At 37.6% G+C, this 23490-nt stretch overlaps 1 protein-coding gene across 4 annotated transcripts in view; it reads right to left on the reverse strand.

Annotated features, from left to right (window-relative positions):
• The window catches only part of PPP2R3B (protein phosphatase 2 regulatory subunit B''beta), a 54590-nt gene that overhangs the window by 17574 nt on the left and 13526 nt on the right, over window positions 1–23490 (reverse strand). For 2 of the 4 annotated variants that reach the window (XM_056327058.1, XM_056327059.1), the window contains exons 2-5: window positions 5505–5690; window positions 3665–3768; window positions 2998–3100; window positions 2201–2275 (exon numbers count right to left, since the gene is read on the reverse strand). In XM_056327058.1, coding sequence (XP_056183033.1) covers window positions 2201–2275; window positions 2998–3100; window positions 3665–3768; window positions 5505–5690 — 468 coding nt within the window. Of the gene's footprint in view, window positions 1–2200; window positions 2276–2997; window positions 3101–3664; window positions 3769–5504; window positions 5691–19857; window positions 20373–23490 lie in introns of those variants that run through there. The other 2 variants (XM_056327061.1, XM_056327060.1) reach the window with 2 other exon arrangements.

The raw sequence follows: 23490 nt of genomic DNA on the forward strand, positions 1-23490 counted from the left end.
AAGCTCTACAGCTCTTACTTTTAACAAGAACAGCTGGTTCAATAAATCCAGAAAGGAGAATAGATTAGCCTGCTTCTGAAATTTAATTAACTTAATTCTAATTGTGAGTTTAAGGAAGGCCCATTTTTGGCTTATACTACAAAGCAATTTTTTCTAAAAAGGTTTGCCTTAGCTTTGCAACTTAATCCATCTGCATGTCATTATCTCATCTGTTACACATTTAAGTGGTCTAAAAATAAAAACAAAATTGGATATTTGCTAAAGACAACTGGGAACAGACTTAAAGTTTTCTAAAGTGAATCAAAGCAGAGTATAAGCAAACTGTCAGAGAACTGCCTTCTTTACTGTGTTGAACAGTGGTTTGTCAGAAGGGAGAGGAAATGGTGCAATGCAGGGATTACAATTTCAAGAATTCGCAGTTCAGATGAATACATAATGTACTTGCAGATTAAATATAGTATCTGATTTGTCAGGGCAAACATTTTTAACATATTACACCTTTATCTTGGATGGGTGTCCCCAACTTCACCACTAGACTGACCAACCAGCCTACACTATACCTTAGCAGACAGAACTCTTTGCTTCCATGGTTGAACAACACTTACAAGACACTTGCTCCGCTGAAGAGATGTATGCAATGCATATATGCATACACATATATATACGCATATATGTATACAAATACACGCAGCAGAAGAATGGATCATTTAATCTGTAACTGGAAGTTAGCACGAACAGACGTTAAATTTCAGCCGCAGTGCTTACAAAGTCCTTTAGATAAAACTTCACGTAGGCAAGGTAAAGCAAAGTGAATACAGGCATGAAATGCCTTATTTCACCTTAGAGAAAATAATCTATAATTATTAATAATAACTTGCAGGACAGAATTTTAGAAGATTGTATTGAGCAACTGTTATTCCATCCTAAAATATAACAAGAAAGGGAAGAGTTCTCTTGCCATTTCTTGTTCTGCAAAATAGCATTCTAAATATTGTTGCTATATTCATAGCATTGCTAGTTTAATTCTAAGATTTTTGATTAAACACTGATTTCTACTGAAGACTACACTAAATTTTGTTCGTAAAGTACTGCCAGCTCTGATTTATTCAATATTGTTAGACTCAGGCCTACCTGAATGAGCTGTTCCTCCAAAGAAAAGTAACTGGAAATGGCAGGACCTTTTACCTCCTACAGTCCTTCAGGACAAGCAGCAAGCTTTCACAATTTTAGAGCAGAGCAGTCTTGGCTACCACCCAGAATCCATTAAGAAAGAAAACTACTCATGGGCAGAACACTGCTTTCAGTAACATCTGACAAGAAAGTTCTGGGAGCTCACATAATCATTATAACAAGAAGCAAACCCTAATGCAGCAGGGCATACTTGATAGGCTGGCGAGTCTCTATAAGAAGGATATGAGGAACCAAAACCAAATGCTTTCAAAAAAGCTTCCATAGTTTTGGTCTGGGTCAAACTATAAGCTGATCAGCTCTCCATGTTTTTGTTGGAGAATATTCATTAAGCTATTTTTCACATGCACAAAGAAGTGAACTGAATGTCATTTTGAAGAATTTTCATCTTCTGAGACTTCAGTGGAATCGGCTGTCTAGCCTATAGTTCAGAAAATTTAATGTCACTGATTTTTTCCCTTGGGTACAGAAAGAATACTTCAGTCGCATAACTGTAGGAAGAGAGAAATGGAACTTTTTATGTATAAAACCTGCTTAGAAAGAAAAATCCCCAGAGAGGAATGTGGCAAGCAGCTTCAATATTATCGTTATTTTACTTAATACTGAACATAATCACATTAATATAGAACTTCCATTCAAAATTCCATTTAATTAATCCCAGAGTAAGGTCAGGATTCTAACAAGTGCAGTCTATAGCCACAATCAAGTGCTTAAGATAACAGTCTGCTCTTCATTTAATGTTCATTAACTTATTCTACACTATTACAATGCAGTGTTTCTCTTCATACTAGTATGAAGTTCAACAATTTCTTATAAATGGTAAGAAAAGCTATGATGCTTAGGAAACTGAGTCATTCTTCACAAGATTTCTAGTTACATAGAAATGAAGACTGACAGCATACTCAACTTTTCTCAAGGGGCAAAGATACTTACATATATTGACTAACCTTAACAATTCTGATTTTCCTACTTAGCTAACAAAAAATAGCTTTTCCAAATAAAAATCACTTACTGTGGTAATGTACCGAGAATGAAATTCAGATGCTTCTTTTAAAAACGATAGGCCGGGATGACTATTCACCACATCCTACCAAAACAAAAGCAGTAACAACATCCCAAACAGCATTCATTAGTGACCATATAAAAATATTAGCACAGGACAGCACATCTGCTTCCTTAACCAAAACAGTGCAAATTCAGTACCACAATCATTAATGTTAACTTCATTTACAACATGCTTCATGCTAATAACACTGCTAACTTTTAAAAAATAAAATTATCTTTTAAAGAAGCCAGATAAACAAAAGCTTTCCTGTTTTTAGATGGGCTAAAGATTTTTGAATGTTGCTGAGTCCTGTAGCTTGTAATTCTGTGGCTGACTGATTCAGTAAAAGTCAATTTGGGTTTTATTCATTCATTAGCAAAGGTGGTGTCTGCTGCAGTTTGAGAGAAGATGTATTAGGTCTTGAATTCATACGCTACTTTTCCTTTGCTCTCCAAATGCCCTCCTTAACTTCAACTGCCTTTCTAAACAGTAAGGGTTCTCTGATAAATGTGCTATTCCTGCACGCAATTTTAAATCCATGCACCTTACTGTAGCTCTTAAAGACCTCACCTTATACAAAATTATTAACTGTAAAAGAAGTCACTCACTAGCATCTCAGTGGACTATACAAAGCAAATTACACTAAATGTTATCAATAAACTCTAATGAAGACCATGAAAAGGTACGTTTAGCTCAAAAAATTCAGGGCTTTGCCAGCTCATCATTTTGTTGTGTTTCCAGAACTAGTTTCAGTTGCCATTTACCTGTAAAAAAGGAATGAAGTCGTCTTGCACCAAGTAGTTGCATCCAGGGTTCATTAGAAGATGAACAAACTTTGCAGCATCATCATAGCAGGTCTGAAGTATTCTGAAATGTAAGTATTTCCATTTAATACTCTACCCAGAAAACTGCTTGTGCTACCTTCTACAGGCAGGCTAGAGCAAGGTTTATGAAACTGCAACCACAACATTTAATTCAAAAGCTAATTACAAATGTCAAAGCACACTCCAAGTGAACTTATCAGAACTGTATGTCTCACACATTTATGTTAAAGGATGTGGGTACACCATGTAATTGATTACACAGAAGGACATTTTAAAGTTAGAACGGGAAGGAAAACTAAAAGAATAAAAAGCATTTTGTCCAGAACTGGCATCTGCAAGTTAGGGCCATGGTTTTCACTTTTCCCATTAACAGCCAGTCATTTACCAAACATTTTAAAAACTATAAACCCTGTAAAAAAAAGATTTGTTTGTTTGTTTATGTTAAAAGTGATGATTTAGTTACATTTTCCCAGGTACAAGTTTGCCATCAATGGCTGATTATGGGAAAGTGTTTTATTCCCCTTTACAGACTGGATCTCATTCAGAGGTTAAAATATCACATTTCAATTAAAAAAATGCAGTACTTCTAAAAAAGTAATCTACTTACTTCCGCCACATTGCAACAAATTTATGAACTGACACGTATCCTGTTCGCTCACCTCCAGCACAATAAAACAAAGGACCTTTCCAGTAAAGTGGGCATTCACAAGCCTAGAATTAAAGTATACATCAAGTCAATTTATTGATTGCTTATCTGAGGGTTACTCTCTTATTTATCTTTCAAAAATTAATTTTACAAGTGTTAAGAAAGAAACATTAAGGCACCAATTTTTTTGTAAACTGTTTCTGAAACCAACTGCACCTTCCAAAATAATTAATTTTAAGCGACTGCTTTAGGCTGAAATCCGGAAGTGGAAAGCAAAACATAGGGCAACTCGCGGCATTCCTAATAGATGAATGCAGTCTCATTGCTCTGTCCACTCTCCAATTAGCTGAACAGCGTCCAGGCTAATAAGCTCTGCTAAAGGGCTGGGTGTCTCTAAGCTAAGCTCAAGACAGCACAGTTACACAGCTTCTGAACTGGAGCAAATTTACATTTGTCTGGTTCAGAGGATGGCTCAACTCATCTGCATCCTTGCATCCATGCGTGGCACGTCACCTATCCAATTTTAAGTAGTAGGCCAGCCTGCCCTGAGCAGCAGCTATCTTGCTTCAGGATACCCAGCAGTTACACCTTCACAACTTCACTGCTCCCACATATCCCTACAGCGCTGCTTGTGTCTGCTCCAAGCTTCCTCAGTCGTAACAGCTAAGTACCTATCTCTTGCCTAAAACTGACTATGATTTGGAGTAGTCAGACATGCCAGCACCTCTGAGACCCATGTGGATCTCAAGTAAGACTGAATACTGCAAGATGTATAAGGTCTCTGGAGCAAAAGGCCAGTTACTTCTCATGCAATAGTTTGTTCAGTACTTCAAAAAAATAATAAAAAGTGAGTTTGACAAATACTTCTCAGACTGAGAGCCTTCAGGAGGGAGCCTTTCATCACTGAACTGTATGTGACTGGACCCTTCCACCTTTCCTGCTGAGAGGGAAGGGTCTCTTCCACATCCTCCCACTTCTGTGTGGAAAGGAGCTGTGGAAGGCAGGAAATCTCACCACCCAGCTTAGCAGGTACACACTTCTGGTGAGGCAACCAAGGAGTTTCTGAACGTCCAGTCTTGCTCTTGTGAGAAGTCTTTGTTTCTATTTTCTAGACTCTGGACTTTAAATGCAAAGTGAAAGGAAGGGGGATGAGAATCTGAGACTCATAACCAAGACCATGACTTGCAGTGATATTTCAAGCATTCATTCAATATAACAAAATGGAGATTCAAGTTTAATTTAACTAGCTTATTGTCCATTACACACAAGTTGAAAAATATTGGCTGCTTTCTAAGCTCAGTATTTTGTCACTGTGCCATAACTCTAAATTAGCTCTTCAGTAATAACTCGAGGCCTATAATGTCAAGTTACCAAACCATTCTGTCTTTCAGTGTCTTTACAATGGAGATTCATGACACTGATGAATGAGAGAAACCAGTGTGGACTCCTGAAAATAAAATGCATACTAACAGTGTTTTTGCCTTAAGTCTGTTGGTCAAAACGTAAGACAGAACAACATACAATGTGCCCCTCAGTATCTGGTGGTTTACGCAACTAAAAAAATAGTTCAAGTTTTGTTTTAATGTTGTTTCTTTTTGTAAGCAAAATGTAGGGGCATTTGAGACAGTTAATGCAAAGATTTCCACACATAACTCTGCTATCAACAATGCTGAATATGATGTCTTACTGGTACTACCTTGTAGGAGATGAAAATGCATAATCCAAGAACACAAAGCACACAGAACTCGTTTCCTTTCCATAGGTGTACAGTACTAAAAGCGGACAGCCAGTAAGTTCTCACCTTTGCAACCTTCCCCATGTCTTCTAACGTTGCCCTCTCATTTGGAAACTCAGAGAAAGTTCTCTCAATTTTGGCAATCACAGCATCTATATTCACTTTTTCCTTAGGACATCCTCGAGGAAAATAGAAAGTTGGAATGTTTTGACTAAGTGATGGTGGCAAAGTTTCTTCCTTCTTTGTCTGAACCTAAATAAAGAAATACACATTTGACAGTCAGGTACAATGAAATCACATATATTAGTTATCCTCAGATGACTTGAATGTCGTGGTATTATATGTTACAACACACCTTCACAAAGATTTGTGATCATAGGTTGAATAAGCTATTTAAGAATGAGAGCACATTGGAAAAATTAATGAGTATTTCCAAAACCTGTCATTTAGGAAAGATTTCTAGGATGTTAAAATTTTAATAAAAATAACTTCAGTCTTCAACATATCAATTAATTCACTTCAGAATTAATACACTAGGCAGCTTCTTGGAGACATCAGAAATAACTCAGGTTATATTATGAGTTTCAGAAGAAAAAAACCCAATTTCTAGCTTAACAGACAGGTCATGAAACAATTTGCTTTTAAAATATTTCTAGTTTTACAGCTTCAAACTTTTGAAATTACCATGAAAACTTTGTTACAAATGACCAACCTGTTTAATTTAGTTACAGTGAAGATTTTTTTTTTATCCTAAAAATGCTTGATTTTATAAAGGTAGTAAATGACTCCTGCAGAATGATTTTTTTTCTTCTGTAAAATATACATAATTATGGCATGAGAGCTTAGAAATTGTGTTTCTGAAGAATTTGTGATATACTGTGCTACTACCCCCCCAACAACCAGTAACAAAAGAAATAATTTATTTAAATTTATTTAACTTCATTAAAGAAGACTTTACCTTGTACTTAATTTCCAAAAGGAAGTCCAATAAGGCAGAGAAACAAAGATAACAAGCACAATAACAGAGTTACATGGCAACTCAAAATTAGCAAATAAACATGAAGTCTTTCATCCCAAAGCCACTAGTCAAATGTAAAAATAATGGTTAATGCTACTTGGTGGCTCATCCTATTGTTAAATGTTCAAGATCCTGAATCCCATCTCGCATTTCCAACCAGAACTAGGGGGTAGAATCCAAACCCCTCCCAAAACCTCCAACCCTCATTTTACTCCTTACCGCCTTTGACAAAGTGCTTGTAAGGATACCCAGCTTTCCTACCACAATCAAAGTCCTTCCTTAAATCAGTGAAAGAACTAGGTGCTTATGGACAACAGATTTTAATTTGCAGGGTTCCAACCCAGAAGCCTTCATGCTACAGACGCTAAAAAAAGCCTGAATTAACCTTTCCTTCCCCTCCTCTGCATTTCAGCTAGAATTCCTGTTCCCAGCTGCAGAATTACCTCAGCTAAGTTACAAGTTTTATTTCACAGAGGAAAACCTTACCTTAAATCTGTGACACCTACAGTCAGTGTCTGTAATTTTCTAAGAATCCTGTAAATTACAGCTTTTGATGCCTTGCCATTAGTGCAGTGGTCCAGCTAACGGGGCATCAGCTTAGAACAAGAGTGCCACAGGGCATCAAAAATCCGTTCCAACCATAGGCCTTCCAAACTTTTAGGAATTATAAAGATAGCTGCATTTTATTCTGTAAGTAACACGGCCACCAGCACTACAAATAACGTGTATAATTGGATTAACATCTTGTTTCATTCTAGCAACCCAGGTCTACATATCGGCACTTTGAGCCCTAGTAGTTACCCTCCGTGGACTAAAGACCTATTCCTTGGACTGGTACCCCACAGCCAGAGAGCTAATGTGCTTTTGAGCTCTGGCAATCAAACTGTCTTTTATTTAACAAAATCAAACTGTTATGTTCATTCCAAACAGCAATGTTATTTTTATTTTTTCCCCTTTTACCTATTCACAAGATCTGCCTGGATAGGCACTCCCAACATGAGCCCAAATTGCTACCAAAGCGGCAGGAGTTGCAGTTCTTCAGAGATGCCTGATGAGGTGTGCCTCATCTGAGAAAAGGGTGTCAGTTACAGACTACTAACATCCTCCAAATGTGTGGGGTAACACAAGGTAAATCACTATTTCAAGAAAACCTAGTACAGACAAAGCATATTTAAAATCCACAGCTAGGAAAATTTGGAGCCTCAGATTAACAAGTTTCTTTTAAAGGAAAAGTAGGTCCCAAGAGAAGAAGAAAGGCTATCAACAGAACTATTTGTTCATTGGAAACTTCATATTTTTTTCAGAAACTACTAATTTACTTCAGATACCTCAGAGTACACAATAAATGATTTTCATTAGTTCAAGGCAAAAGCTGTTCTTAAATGTACGTGTAGTTCTCAGTTTAGGATTTGTAGTAAGACCTATCCTAGTACAAGTAACTTCCTTGGATGTTAATTAAAAGCATTACACAAAAATGGTTTTTAATTTATTTATTTTTCATGTTCCATGTAAACATGTTCCAGACCATGATTATAAGGAAGTTAAGCAAAATATTCAGAGCTGAAGATAAGACATACAGGGGAAGAAAACTGATTTTTCTAAGATGAAAATGTTATGTTTGAGCATGACTTTGAATTCAGCATGCTTAGTATAAAAATATACTGTCTTCTAGATTAAATATTATGTATTTATTAAACCCTAAATCCAAGTATAGAATACAAACTTCTTACTGCAAGACAAAATAACGCTCCCCATATTGAAAGATATTGCCTATTTTTACATGCTAGTTTCTCAGTCAGTGAAACAAAAAAACTATAAAGAAGAAACTATAAAAATGCATTAGAAAGTGGATGATCACATCACAATCATTTCTGATCGATTTGTTTGGTGCCTACATATAGGCATTGAGACAGAATACCATCTAGGGCACAAACCAAAATGACCTTGAATGTTCCACGTGGTATCCAGTGGCCAGTTCAGAGCACAGCTCTGGCTCTATATCTGCCATGCAGATGTTCTGGGCACACTATGTGAGCTTCTTAAATGCCACAGCAACTTGTAATTGGACAACTGAATTGCACCGTTAATGTCAATCAACATAGGGCTAACAGCCTGTAACAAGGAAAGAAATAGGTCATCCAAAACTATTAGCTCCAAGTAATGTACTACAAAGTTAGTATTGCATCTCCTTTCTCTCTCTCCTTGCCTTCCCAAGAAGGGCCAGGAATTCCTCTTCTCTCAGCCTGAGTCCCATCCAAAACTCGAAAGGCTCCTTGTACAACTGAGGCTGCTCTGCTCTATGTGATACTAAATGTCTCCAAAAGCTTTACTACTTTCTATAATTTCAGCTAGTTACTTCTGTAGATGCACATATTGTATAGCTGATGGAAAGAGTCAGTTCTGTTATTTCAGGGCAATCAAAACGCACTAATTGTGTGAGATTAAGCTGTTCTAAAACTAATTATAACTTTAACCAGGGAATTTCTTCATGAACAAGAACTGCTAGAAGTCTGCTAACACCAAATCTTTGACTGGAAGATCTGCAGCAATGGTCCTTTATTCTTTTTACATATTTATTCAATTTCAGTGGTCAATTTAACATTTAGAAAGTTTTCTTACGGCTTTAAGTTAAAATTTTTAATACTGGTACCAGTAAGCTAAACTGACAAAAGAGACTGGTTTGGCAAATGAAGAAACAGCACAAACAATAACATACTTGGAGTTAACAATAACCGCTGTACAAGCTTGCAAATAACTCATACAAGCAGATGTGTGCTGCAGTGTCAGGACCAAATGGTGCATTAGCCTTTGCAGTAAGTACATGTCAAGTCCAGAATCTGTAATCATTTTGTAAAGTTGCCACTGCAGGGTTTTTTTTAATGTAAAAGATGAGAAGTGTCGATTCCTTGAAAATTCCTTATTTGTAATAATGTAAACACAACCCATGTAAGATTTGTCTGTAACAGAACTCAAGAAAACCTTTAACACATAACCAGTTTTCATTCCTGACATACAGAACAAAAAGGACTGTCCACAGCTATCCAACTGACTTGCCTTACAAAGGAAGAAGTGGAAGTTAATATCCCACTGGGGTCACTGTTCAAAGGACAGACTCCCCCTTTTATTTTGCAGCTCTCCAGATCCTTTGCTAACTGTTTTCCAGCAGCTGTTTATAATAATGGTATAATACCACTATTATAATTACTATATAGTAACATGTTAGTAAATAACAGAGAACATGGATACACCTCATTCCAAAGAGAGAAGTCTAGCGTTCTTCATAGACAGTCTTTTATCTACCAACACGAGTTGCACTTGGCAGTTAACTTTGTTATAAGCAAAATTGAAGACAGCGGGGATTTTAAAATGAGGTGCCATTTTCCCCTCTCTCTCAACTGAAAGAAAGAGCTGATGCTATGATGGAGCCATTCAATGGCAGGATGTATTTCTGAAGTAAAAAGGAAAGGGTGCTTTTTCCCAGATATTTTAACACTGTACAGTCAGTAAAGCCTAGATCTACACCTGCAACCAGAAGTACTGAACCCCACAAAGGGGTTGAATATGGGGATTCAAATGCAATTAAGTGAAACCTCACTTGAAAAGGACTTGCTGGAAAAGGAGACAAGGTAAATATGTTTATGAATGTAGTATTTCTTAGACAGCTTACTGATTAATACACAAGCTCACTGAATTGATGTGGTATTTGCATTGTTTTGACATGAGTACAGAAAAAGATAACTCCATTCAGAAATGCTGCGGCCTTTTAGCATCTAACAGACACCAACACTTCTTACACCTGTTTCTCTGAAAAAAAACCCCACATTTTAAACATTTACAGACTTAGTGTTCAGCTCTTGCTGTATTATTTGACATGAATTTCCATAAGGCTATCCATATTAGAAAAAACTCAATGCAATACATACAACAGGGTCAAGGCAATAGGACCCCCCAAAATTCTACCTCACATTTATGCCTATTAAGTTTCTAGTAAGAAGTGGTAGCCCACAATCCCAAACAAAAAATTACATTAAGTACTACAAATACTATAAAGAGATTTTTACCTATCAAATAAATAAAAGTTTGGTACAAATCCTTAGTATTTTTAACTCAGGAATTAAAAAAAAAAAAGGAAGGAACGTTGCAATAATTTTCAAATGTGCAATGCATAAGTTAATGCATTCAACAGACTGGGTCTTTTATTCTTCTGTATCACAGTTTATGATAAACTTACCTGGATAAAACGAAGTGCATAATGAGCTAAGAGGATTTTCTGCAGAGGTATGCTATTCAGCCTTTTAAATCCTAACATCCCTGCAACTACCCACGTACAATGCTTATAATCACCCAACAACAAAAGCAGATGTTGCATGAAGTTCAGCAATACACTGTAGGAAATAGAAGTCAACACAGAGACCCAAATGCTGTTTAGCATAGAAATTTGAGAATTCTAAGCTTATGCTACCTTTTTTTTTTTTTTAATGACAAGTCCCTCCTTTATTAAATTCAGTAAGGTCTTACAGAATACAAGGTGTACTACAGTCTATCAAAGTTAAATGGTAATTGTGAATGTAAGAAAATGTTATCATTAAGTTCTCCGTATCCTCTTCACTGGCATCTTTCTAGCCAACCTAAAAAGACAGACTTATTACTGCAAGAGTTCACTGACTGTACCACTTCCCATTCAACTTGATAAGCTTAACAGTACTATTTCCTCTGTGAAAGATGATGCTCTAACAACTTAAAGCTTTCGAAATCTGGTTTTTTTCAAGCTAAATATTTCTCTAGAATCTAGCCAATGCCCTGAAAAATAGCTTGAAAAGAGTAAGTTAATCTGAAAGCTTATTAATGAAGTTTCACAGCACAGCAAAAAACAAGCTACACCACAGTAGACCTGCACCTTCCCCCACTCCCAGACACAGTTTACTGACCCATGTGTCAGTACTAGTGATAGTAAAGCAGAATGGTGAGTTACCTCAGGTCACCGAGACAGCTAAAGAGCAAAGTTAAAAACCCTCTATTTGTCCTCAACCAACCTCACACAGTTGGGTCCACTTAGAAGCAACATGGTTCTGATGCTAACATAAGGAAGATTAGAAGAATACTGTGGCAGTATTATTTGAAATAAGCTTACCTTAGGCTTAAAACCATGCTAAGATTGTGATTCATTTTGCTTGACTTCATCAGAAAGACAAGACATATGTGAATGATTAAGCTCAGAGAGACACCTACAGACAATGAACCTATGCCAGAAACAGGTGTTGGGTATCTATGCGAAAGTTCTTCCTCTGGCAACAAACGTTTTAGTCCCAGTTGCTTCTTCCCATCCCAGACTTCAGTTTGCTATCCTTCAGTCACAGTCTGGCAGCTGTTTTTGCATGTACCATAGAAACTAATTTTGTCATACTGTGGAAAGAGGAGCATGTAAAAGGTAAGCATTATTAATTATAACTCTGATGCAGTTTTAGACTAGCTCACTTTTGCTGTTAGTCTTAACTCAGATCGTTTACCTGATCCAGTTTGGTGTATAGTCACTTAAAATTTGTGCTGAAATAAGGGGAAGGAAACGGAAAAATTAATATGCTTTTCCATAAAGTTCTAGCCATATACTATTATAAGAAAAAAAGTACTTCAGACTACACTGTTTCTGATTTTATAGATAATGGTTACCTGAATTAACAGATGGCAGCAGGGTTCAGCAAACCCCACAATGTAGTCTGTGTTTCAGTTAGTAATTCCATGTTCACCTTCAAATTCCAACCAGACAAACGTTGGGAGGCTCCTGCCTGCATGCCAGGTTGTGCACGCAACTCAGTTTTACACAAACTGACTGCTACCATTCTCAGGTCATCTATGCACGTTCTTGGCAGTTTACTCTCAAGCCTATTTCTGTACAAAGGCCTATGGTCATTTGGTCTCGTGATTCAATGGAAATGATAACCCCCAATGCTAAACCAACTTTACCCTATAGACAGGGCCATACACTGCTCTGCCCCATTTGGTGTAATTAAAGTGCCCTGAGTTTTTTCAGATTGACATGCTCCAGCCAAGCAGCAATTCCATAAGTAAATCAAAGGAGATCCAGTGAGGCTTGGAGCAGTTAGGAGTAATGTGAAGAAGGATCCTGGACAACAGTAAAAATGAAGTCTAAGGAAAACCCTGAACTTGCACTACAACTTGCAGAAGGAAGGAGGAATATGACTGAGAAACTAGAGTTTCATGGCCTAAAAAGATATTGAATTTATTTGCTATAAGCATATAAAAACCAGCTCTAAGAATGGATAACCTTTTGTATATTTGGTTTAACTATCTGTCAAGCTCATTGTGTTCAGAAGTTCATTGTGCAGACACTGTTACTGTTAAGTTCAGATAAAACAAACGATGAACGTAATTGATCTGTTCCCTCTTCGGTCCACTGACAACCTGAGTCATGCAAAAACCTTTCCTGGTTTGGCAACTGGTGGCCAAACTACAACTAGAAAGCTCAGAAGTTAGTTGATTTGCGTGGTTTCTGGTTTTTTTTAATCACTCAGTATCAAATTTTACTGTACCTTTAGTGCAGTAACTCACCACTAATGTGGTCCACGTTGAGAGCAAACTCAACTTCAACAGCAAAATATCAATCCTTCTAGAGTGCCCCTGGCTACCAAGTGGCAGGGATAAGAATCTACATTCATTTTACAATTTGACATTGGAAAATTCAGCTTATTAGCAAACTAGAATTCAGGTCTATTTTGTCAGTGAAACGCTGTTTGTATGGTAACCTCTGATTCTGAGGTAAAAAGAGATTTTGTTAGTTGTAACAGAAGATAATTTCTCCTTTGAAGTCTCCAAACAGCCCAGTAACAGTCATTCAGTGATAGCCAGGGAAAGAAGCACCTCACCCAGTTTGAAATTGCTATGGCAGAGGCCATCATGGGATACTCTTGAAAGTCTTACTAAAATTTAAAAAAATATTTCAAAATTTTTTGATAGTGGCAAAACTATTAGTAATTCTTTTCTCCTTTAACTTAAGCCATATTGAAACAGCCAAAATGAGCCTCAAGAAAAAGTCCACCGAAGCCTCAGTATTTCAGCAGAGCATGCAAACTTTGGACAATCTACACAAACCTCTCTGGGATAGTGTGTTAATTCTCATAAAGCAGACTATAGGTCGTGACATCCAGGAAAAGCTTCCACCCAAAGCTATGAAATACATTCCATACACACCATCGTGCGTATTAAAATAGTATGTGTAATTAGTCACCAGAGACAAGTCATATTACATGCACACATACAGGAGTAGCATGCAATAAGCAAGCAAATACTGGAAAACTTTCTGATGGTCAACCCCTCATCTTCCCTAGTTCAGTGAAGACTGAACTCTCCATCTGAGATGAATTATCATCACTTTTCTGCATGATACCTAACCATTATAGCACACACTTCCCGATCTCCTTGCTTTCAGTAATACATATGCTGTGCTAACAGATCTCTTACCCAAGTTCTACAAGTCTCATTTCGGAAATACCAGGATTCTCCTGATTTGCAGCTTGGTATAGCGAACATACATAAATCATGCAGTCCTGCTAGTAACTGGAGGATGCTATTGCAAATGCATTATTGCTGCAGAAACACCTCCAGACATGACTGCCTATGTTTGGTTTTTTGTACAGCCACATAGAGTTTCAGCATCAAAAAAGTTCAGTTACGCCGTTAGAAAGAGTTTAATGGTTTATTCAGAAATGCCCTGGGGTGGGGATGGAATGGGAAAAGGAAGAGGTAGCTACCTCCCCTGCAATGCAATGAGCACAGGAGACCTTTGCATATTACATGCATGTCCATCAGTAACCTTATTTGCTGACAAAACTTTTACCAAAGGCTTTAGAAGTAGGGTCCTCTAACAGTTTGGTGTAGCTGACCAGTGAAAATACTTTTTGTCTCCTCCACATGCCCAGCTAATTTACAAAAGCAAAAAGATACTAATTATAAAATGGAAGAAAAAGCAAGATTCTTCAGAAAAATCTACCCTTGGAAAGGCAACTTCTACCACCTTTTGCGGTAAGACAGAAATGGTTCAAATTACTCATTGACTGTGACTTGATGTCGAACAGCTGCCATTTCATGAATTACATCAAATGAAGCACCCCAGTCACTAATATATCCGGTTTGTCACATAATTGCAGCTTGCTCAGAAAATACTCTGGTTGTTGAATAAGTACTCCTATTCTTTACCAGTATATTCTGTTACCTCAGCTGATTGCAGGAGACAAGCTGGCAAGATCCTCCTAGTACGCGATCATTTTGATTGTACACAGCCAGTGGGCCACACTGGGACTCGCTACCTGCAAAGGAGTCATGACTGCGTAAACATCATTTTAATGGGAAAAAAACCTGACAGACAGTTACATCTGAGGCAACTCTAACATTTGCCTACAGAAAACAGCCCTTGTCAGGACAGGCCATCAGTTCAACATCAAAAGTAACAAACAGAGCTAAGACAGACATCCACTTAATTCTTAAACTCTGCAATAGCTTCTCATCCTTCGATGTTTACAGCAGAACAAGTTTCAATCACTCAATGTGATTGAGCTTTGGAAACGTCCTCTCAAACAAGAAAAATACCAACAAGCTCAGTTTTGTTGCCGAGCTGCAGAAGCAACAGTTGGAGCAAGTATTCTGTCAACTTCTTGTCTGGCAACGCCTCAACAGATTCTGATTTTGACAACTGCAAGAACAATCTCATATCCCTCTCACCCTGTAAAAGCTGAAGGATATTTTATATGAAAATGTGTCAAACTGTTTCAGACTTTCTAGCATGCAAAGTACTACCATCAACAGTCACTGAACATCTACTGTTAGTACCATTAGTGATTAAAAAGGTATGGGAAGTATGTTAAAATGGAGAAAAGGCTAGTGAAACTTTAATTCCAAGGGAAAAAAATATATAAATCAGAACTTTTCGGCATCTGAATTATTGGGTCAAAAACCTTAGCTGCAGAGGAAACTGACATCTAGACTCTTAAATCACACATGCAATTAAAGTAAGCTATAACATAAGCTTGCACCATATTGGCTTTTCTACAGAAACAGTATACATTTGCATAAACCTATTACCAGCCAGAAGCAGGTAAAGAAGCTGCTAAGACAGGGCAGCCAATACATTTCTAAGTTCAAACCAGGAGTCTCCATTGCAGAAATGATAAAAAACCTATCTGTTTGCTTCCAGCTTCCTTTAAGAGGTTAGAGCTTAAGACCTGGCAATCCCTTAGCAAGGAACCATTTAAGCAAAACCTCTTAACTAGCCAGTCTCAGCAGGCAGCTTACATGTTGTCATTCTATCTTAAATGTTGACATCTGCTCCAGAAAATTGGCATTATATCAGCAAACTAGCATCAAGTATAATTATTAGCTACAGTCAGAATGAGATTTGTATTCCTGCCCCTCCCCTCAAACACTTGGGTTTTGTTCTTTAAAAGGAATTTGTGTGGTTTATAACTACTATGTAAAAATGGATAGCGGGTCCTCCCTCTGTGGTGTTAAAAGGTCTCCAAATGATATGAAATAGATGCTCACAGGAAAGCTGGCCTGCCAGAGGCCTCTCATTGTTACGCAATCTACTTCTGTGACTACAGCTGTAAACCCAACTGCCTCACTTAAACTTTTTAAAATTCATTCTACCTCAGAAACGGGACTGTTAGCTTCATAACCGGGAGAATCAGTGCACTACAGCACAACCACACACCAGCCCAGCACACATTAGAACTCACAGGCTATGTATTTTTTGTAGTCTTGAACATGCCACAAGCATTTATAAAGCATTTTGGTAACAGAGGAGTGCAAAAGTGATCAAGAGGCCCTAATGTCTAAACTTACTCAGAAGGAAAGCCAATCTTCTGAGGCTCTACAGAAGTTGAAGAAATAGTTTGCATACAGGTGACAGAAATAGCACATGTAAGCAGCATTTAATATCATTAACAGGTGGTCATGGAACAAGTAGTTCTCCATTTCCACACTGAGGTGTGACACATGCAACAACAGGAATCACCGAGTAGTAACAGTAGATAAAGGTATGATACATTAAAAGTTTCAGAAAACAGGCCAGCACTCAGTTCTGGCACTGACATTCAAAGGATTAATATAAGATTCATGCCAGCTCCCCCCCACCCCCCTTTTAAATCATCACATTCAGCACAAATTTATTTTGAAAAAAACTTTAAATTTTTTTAATACAATTTTTTAAAATGTCTAGTTTTAAAGTTAGAACTCCTATGCTTTATAAGGTGGTGTGGCCTCTGAGTAACAAAAAATACCTATTTTCTTAGTTTAGCTGAGAGAGTTACATGGGTATAAGCATATCAGTGTATACAGATGTATTTTATTCTGTTAGCATTTTGTTTCCAACTTCAGATACATTTTCCTCCCATAGCCTGGGTAATGATGCTGCTTCTATTCCAGCTCTGACAGGTAGGGATGTCACCAGCTGTTGGCTAAAACACTCTGCTCAGCTATCAGCAGGTAATAAGCCTTTCAGTTCACATCTTTAAGTTGCCAGTACATTTGACATGGTGATAGTTTCTTCTCCCTCCAGAGTTTCAGAGAAATTGATGAGCTCGATGGACACGGTGGCCCTTCAAGTGCTGCCTTTCCAGTTTGCTATATTCTGTCAGTGTTAAGTTACCTAAGGAAGGTCTTGGTCTTACAATCAACATCATGAGTAGACAAACTGAAGTTCTGTTGAGTTTTATGCGGAGTTATCTACTCAAATATTCAGTTCCCCAAAGTAATGGAGAACATTTCAACAGCTGTATATTGTTCTACCTTTCTTTTCAGAAACCAATCTTTCCAGAAAGCCCTACTCTGTGCAGTTTTATCCATTTTCATTAACAAATGCAACCACTGAGAAATAGCCTGTTCCACTACTTTCCAGAGTGACCCACCTCATTACTGGTTGTCTATGTAAAGATTTTCACAAAGCCTGACTTGCTATGCTCCAATGACCACCCCTTCTAAAACACAGGGTATTACCTACACAAGATTACTTCCATGGCTCTATACAAAATGCCACTGCCCTAGAATTCCTAGAACCAGCAGAAGATCCAGTCACTCCAACCCACCTCAGAGCACATGTTGAGCCACATGTTCTCTCACCATCTACCATCATTACTCATTTATTTTAAGAGACTAGGTTTAATAGCACTAAACCTCTTTATGAGAATCTGCATGGATATAAGAAGTTTTAAGAGTGTAGCAGAAGTACAGAAAAACTGGCTTCCATTTCTGCTTGAGTTTAGCATTCTAATTTACTTCATATTCATGCCCTATTCTGTCTGAAAGGCCAGTATTACAGTGGTATAGGAAGTTGTAACAATGGCAATGATGCTTAGCAACTGAAATGAGAAATTTTTTTCAAGTTATTCTACAAAAGCTCTAAGCAGTTTTTAATTTCAACATGAAATTTCTTCCATGACTATGTACGTGATGAATAGTTATTCTTTGAAATGCACCTAACCTACAAGGACAAGCTGAAATTGACAAAAACATGAAGTGTCAAGCAAAGAATATCCATCTCCTTCTGTATCAACAGTTACTAGCACTCGTATTTCAGGTTTTCAAGGTACTTCCAAAAAGGTCTCCTTAAAATCATGAGGCTGAAGCAAAATACCATTTCAAAAAGGAACCTCAGATAAAATACTTGCTATCAAATTGAGCAAAGAAAGCCATCAGATTTTAGTTTTGTATGCCTATTAAATCTGTTTTGCCCACAGAGTTTTGTCTGTAATATGATTAAGTGGTTTAATATACATTATTCTACAGTTCCTATTTGCCCAAGAAGTGAAAGTCTGGTTAAAATTGAAAAATATGTGTTCATTGTCTGCATTGTAAGCTTACGGCCAGCAGCATGCTAAAACAGAAAAAAACCCTACAGCTAGACAAACTGTTTCCTGAAGTATTTAGTTGCTTGTAGGTATGCAGGGCCATACTACATTGACATGTTTTCTAGCTCAACATAAAAAGACACTGTAAAAGTGCAAGTGATCCAACTATCATTTCATGAAAGACAGATCCAGTTAAGGGCCACCACACAAGGCAGTAGCGTGTTTGTTTACAACAGGATGCCATGACTAGGCTAAACTGGCCTCATGCTCTGAGGTGCCTAAATATTAACTGATACTGCTAGTTCGATGTAATTAAAATAGTATTTTCTATTCCTGCTGTCTCTAGTAAATGTTTCCTTCTCTGACTCCAGTTCAGCACAAACAATACAAGTCATAAAATCCTTTCATTCACAATTTTATGCTGAATGGCATAAAACAGAAGGGTCAGCACTTGCATTCTGCTTTGCACAAAAGAATAAACATTGCCTATATAACTCAGCTGAAACAATTCTGAAATAATAACGTAGAAGACAGAAGGCTAAGACATTTTTAGGGTCATAGGGCTCAATGGCCCTCTCTTGAAGGTCACATGAAAAGGACACTAGTGCACTGAATTCAAAATTAAGTAGCAGGCTATATTTAGAATGATTTTAAAAGCCAGAAATCTTTTTTTATTCAACTGCTAAACTTTCCTTAATTAAAGAAGGGTCAAAAAAACCTCACATACGCCACCACTGATATACCTTTAGTACCTGAATTGGAAGTGAGGGTGAGGTAAGGACAAAGTGAATGCCTTCACATACCACCAAAAGCCTTAAGGTTAAGTGTGTTTGAGGAAATACCAAATTTCAGTTACTCCAGTAAAACAGTTCCACATTTTTTCCCCTACCCTAAGGTATTTTCTTTGAACATTTACTCTATAAGTAGTTTTCCTTCTAATTAAACAGTTCAAATGTTTCCATTCTCAATTAGGAGCTCACTTTAAAATGGTGGATTTAACTCACTGCTGCAAAACAGCAGAGGCACATGTGTAAACCATGTAGCAACAACTGATTGCATCCAAATACAAAGTCTAAAATAAACATACTCTAAAGAAAATTCAGGATCATCGTGCAAGTACAAAAGCACCTTTTAAGTTTGAGTTAGTAAAGTTACAGCCTATTTCAGTGTATTATATGCCCAGTTTCAGTAACAGGTAAATTAAATCCCCAGGGAAATGCATGTAGATTATGATTATGCAGATTAAGGAAAATAATCTTTAAAAGTCTAATAGCATTAAGCACACCAAGCTTCCACTGCATATGCCTCTGTGCAAACACTGTAGTTTAGCTAGGCTACACATTTCAGTAAACCCTCCCTCATTTTTTTGTTTGCAGAAAACTACCTGCACAGTCTTCTAAAACACAGAAGAAATCATCATACGTGGAACAGACTGTCCAAATCCTGCTAGTTTACGAAGGCCTTCCATGTATTTCCTGCAGTTGCCATGGTTATGAAGGTACAACTGACACCAATAACTTAGTTGTATAAGAACGGAAAGACAAACCTGGACCTGCTGAAAAGCTTTCAGTCTCTTCTTGAATCTAGAAGGCAAAACAAAATCACATCCTCGAGCTAGCAATGCCAACTCCTTTCTTAGATCAGGATCTTGCCGCAAAGAAATCTCCTTTATCCTCATGCTTTCGGATTTCATATAATGTCTCTGTGTGCCAGTCCAGGCACTTGAGTCCCAGTAAATAGCAGAGCTGTTGTATTATCACACAGTGCCACTTACAGCAGCAGCTGCGTCCGAGTCCTGTGATATTATAAGAGTCAGCTCAACTTCGCCTGTTCCATACATTAAAGGGAACTTGGCTGGAATCACAAAAACAGATTGGAAAGTCACTTAGAGGGCCTGCCCTTTTGTACATGCATTCCAAAGTCTAAATGGGACAGTATGGAAAAAAACAAACCTGTTTGGAGGAGCATCTATAAAAGCAGCTTCCAATTTTAAAAAAGCAAGCCTTACAGGAATGCAGAGAGGCCAGCCATGGTCATTTTGTAGCTTCCTGCTCCTCCCATCCCCCTCAGCTTTTCCTTCTGTCACAAAACACTCACTGTCTAGCTTCAATGAAGTACCACACTGAAGGATAAGGCTTATTACACAGCAATTAAATTCCTTTTAAACTCTTCAGTCCTTTAGCTGCAACCCTATTACACTGGCAAAATGAAGGCAACAACAGAAAAAGCTACAGGCAGACTTCCAGAAAGCTCACGTAGTTTAATAAATTTTTTTTTTTTTTTTTTACACTCCTCTAGGTCTAAGTTACTGTAATGCACAAATCTAATCATTCAAATGCTAAGGCAGAAAGCAGTAGCAGATATGAGGTAAATGTTACCACAATGAAGTGTTGCTTTAAATCATGTTTACAGAAAAGCTACATTAGAAATATCAATGATGTAACAAAATCTGAAAAAAGTTGACAAGATACTTTTTTTTTTTGCTTACATAGGAATTTTATAAACATTAACATCCACATACTCAATTGCATACCTGTCACATTTCAGTAGCACTAGCGTCAGCTACCACTCTATTTTCAGTTTATTGAATTTCGAATACATTTTATGGGCGGGGTGAGGCCATGTTTTAGTCCACAGCAATATTCTTCACAGAAACAGAAATCTGATAAGCTTTTGTGGAAATTAAAGTGACTTTCTGTCCTTCCTCCTTTACAGCTTTTTGGGTACATGAATTGGTAACTAGTGAAGTTTTCACATTTTAAATGGGTATACCTTTACCATAGCAATCTTTAGGAAATGCTATTTCGATGAAGCTTTTATTCAAATATCACCATTACAGCTATGGGTGTGGCAACTCTTTGTTATTTCCGTTCCAGCTGTGAACACTCTTAGTATCCCCAAATTCTCTTAAGATATTGGTATATTGCCCATTTATTATCTGTACCTTGTCACGCACAAGTTTACTAACTAACAGCATAAAAGGAAAGATCTGGCTGCTCTTACTCCGTTTTCATCCCTCATGCTTTAAATAAGACCCCTTTCTTGATCTCACAAAGATGTACACAGCCCAAGAAACACTTTTATCACTAAGTTCAAGATTTCTCTTACTGGACAGCATTATTTTACCCCCCATGCAGTCTAATCTATAATTTCTAGCCCTATTTATCTGTTCATGGCCATTCTGTCATGTAACAATATGTTAAAACCCCACAGTAAATATCCTTGTAAGATTAAGAAAAGGAAATTATGAAAAAGTACTAGCAAAACATGATTTGTCTTAATTGGATTCTTTTTAGCTTATCACACACTGTTAGAAAGTCAATGATGACAAAACCCCTGCTTTTCTGTTTTTTAATTTAATATCCAGTCATCATCATCGTCGTCCCCCTTCTTTATTGTGACTTGCTGTGAAGTATTTATCCCTTTCGGAAGTGGGAGAACAAGAAAGGAATTGAGGAGGCAAGAGTCAGACATGTTGTGGTTGGCATGACTAGGCTATCAAACTGCATTGAGCAGAACTGGCTGCTACTCGCTGTCTTAGTAAGATCAAATCAACTAACCTATGATAACTCTCGGGCCACAGGGAAGCCAGCAGGAAGCTGGGCACACAGCACACAACAGCAGCATGCTTGGAACTTGAGATGAACAACTGAGGTGTTAAGAGTAGGAGAAGAATCCCACTCTGGCAACAGATACCCATTCTAGACCAAGATGTTTGAGGAAGGTCAGGAAGGTTGTATTGCAAGGCAGACTGCATTTCAGGTTAGGGCAAAATAGGCCTTTCGCAAAGTAAGGAAACTTATCTTCTCACCTAAATTGCTGTTTTCAACCCTTTTCACCTGGGGTGATGGACTCCCATTCACTACTACATTCACAGTCTTGTTTGCGGTGGCTGTAGTATGTCACTGAGATGATTGACTGCCACATGGAAAGCTAACCTAAAAGACTGGAGCTCCAGTTCACCTCAGCCTTCTCAAGGAGCCTCACTAAGAAATGAGTGTTCTGAACTCCATTTTGGAAAAAGCTGCATATTTCTCTCCTTTTTTCAAATGGAGCCAAGTCTGTCATAGTATGTCCAGTATTTTGAATGTTCTGTATTTTGTTGTCATAATATTACTTCACTGCTTGAGGCAGATTTAAGTCAATCCCACTGTTAGCCTAGTATTATTTTAGTACTATTGTCACTAGTCTGGTTTCAAGCCTTGCACTTGCTTACTTGCCTGTATGCAGTATAGTTGTCAAAAGTTCACAGGTTGCAATATATGAAGAATCTACATGCAATTGAGCATTTAGTTGCAATACATTGTGAAAGGTAAGTACACTGGCAGCTATCAATCATCTCTGTTTCACCATCTGAACAGAAATGGGTTTTGTATTGCCACATTTAAGGAGACTAAGCATTTGTAAAGCAATGTGGTCCAGAACCCCCTAAGATCTGTTTTAACATTTTCAGTCATGAATTAGCCACAGGGGAAAGGGGAAGTCAGCTTCCATCTAGATTGAAGTAGGAGTGTTCAGGTATAGTGTGACATTTATTCTAAACCTGAATTCTCTCCAGTGAAAGCTAAGGTAAAATCCTTTTCTGGGTGAAGGGCTGGATGCCAGCCATAAAAGCTGTTCAAGTACCCCGGCAGCTTATTATTAGCTAGATAAACAAACAGAGGGGAAGATGCATGCTCAGAGCTTCCTTCCAAAGCTAAAGATACACACTATGAATGGATCTGACTCAAGGGACTGTGGCTAAAGAGTTTACCACTTCAAAAGAGATCTGAACACACACAAAAGTAACATAAAAGTATTTAAGTGAGACAAAGATGAGGATCACTAATATTTTTGGTAATTTGGAGGAAATAGAAACCTGAAGAATATCTCAAAAAACTTTAAGCATTTGCTTACAGAAATGCAGTTTCTTGTCAGAAGCATATACTGACAGTGGATTTAAAGTGTTAAGAGGTTATGAGGAACTGACCTCAAGTCTTTGAAAAAAGCATCCCAGCATTACAGGAGGCTTCCAAGAAAATAAGTTAAATATGTAATAAGATGTATTCAGCCATACAAAACCTTTAGTTGCTGAGGTCTAGTCTTCAATCCAGTAAAATGTGAACCAGGATGAAGAAAGCCTGCTTGGCCTTTGGAGACAGTTTAAATAAGGCTGAATGAGCAATCCCAGTGGCAACAG

The sequence above is a fragment of the Falco biarmicus genome, chromosome 2 (genome assembly GCF_023638135.1).
Source record: "Falco biarmicus isolate bFalBia1 chromosome 2, bFalBia1.pri, whole genome shotgun sequence".
NCBI lineage: Eukaryota > Metazoa > Chordata > Aves > Falconiformes > Falconidae > Falco > Falco biarmicus.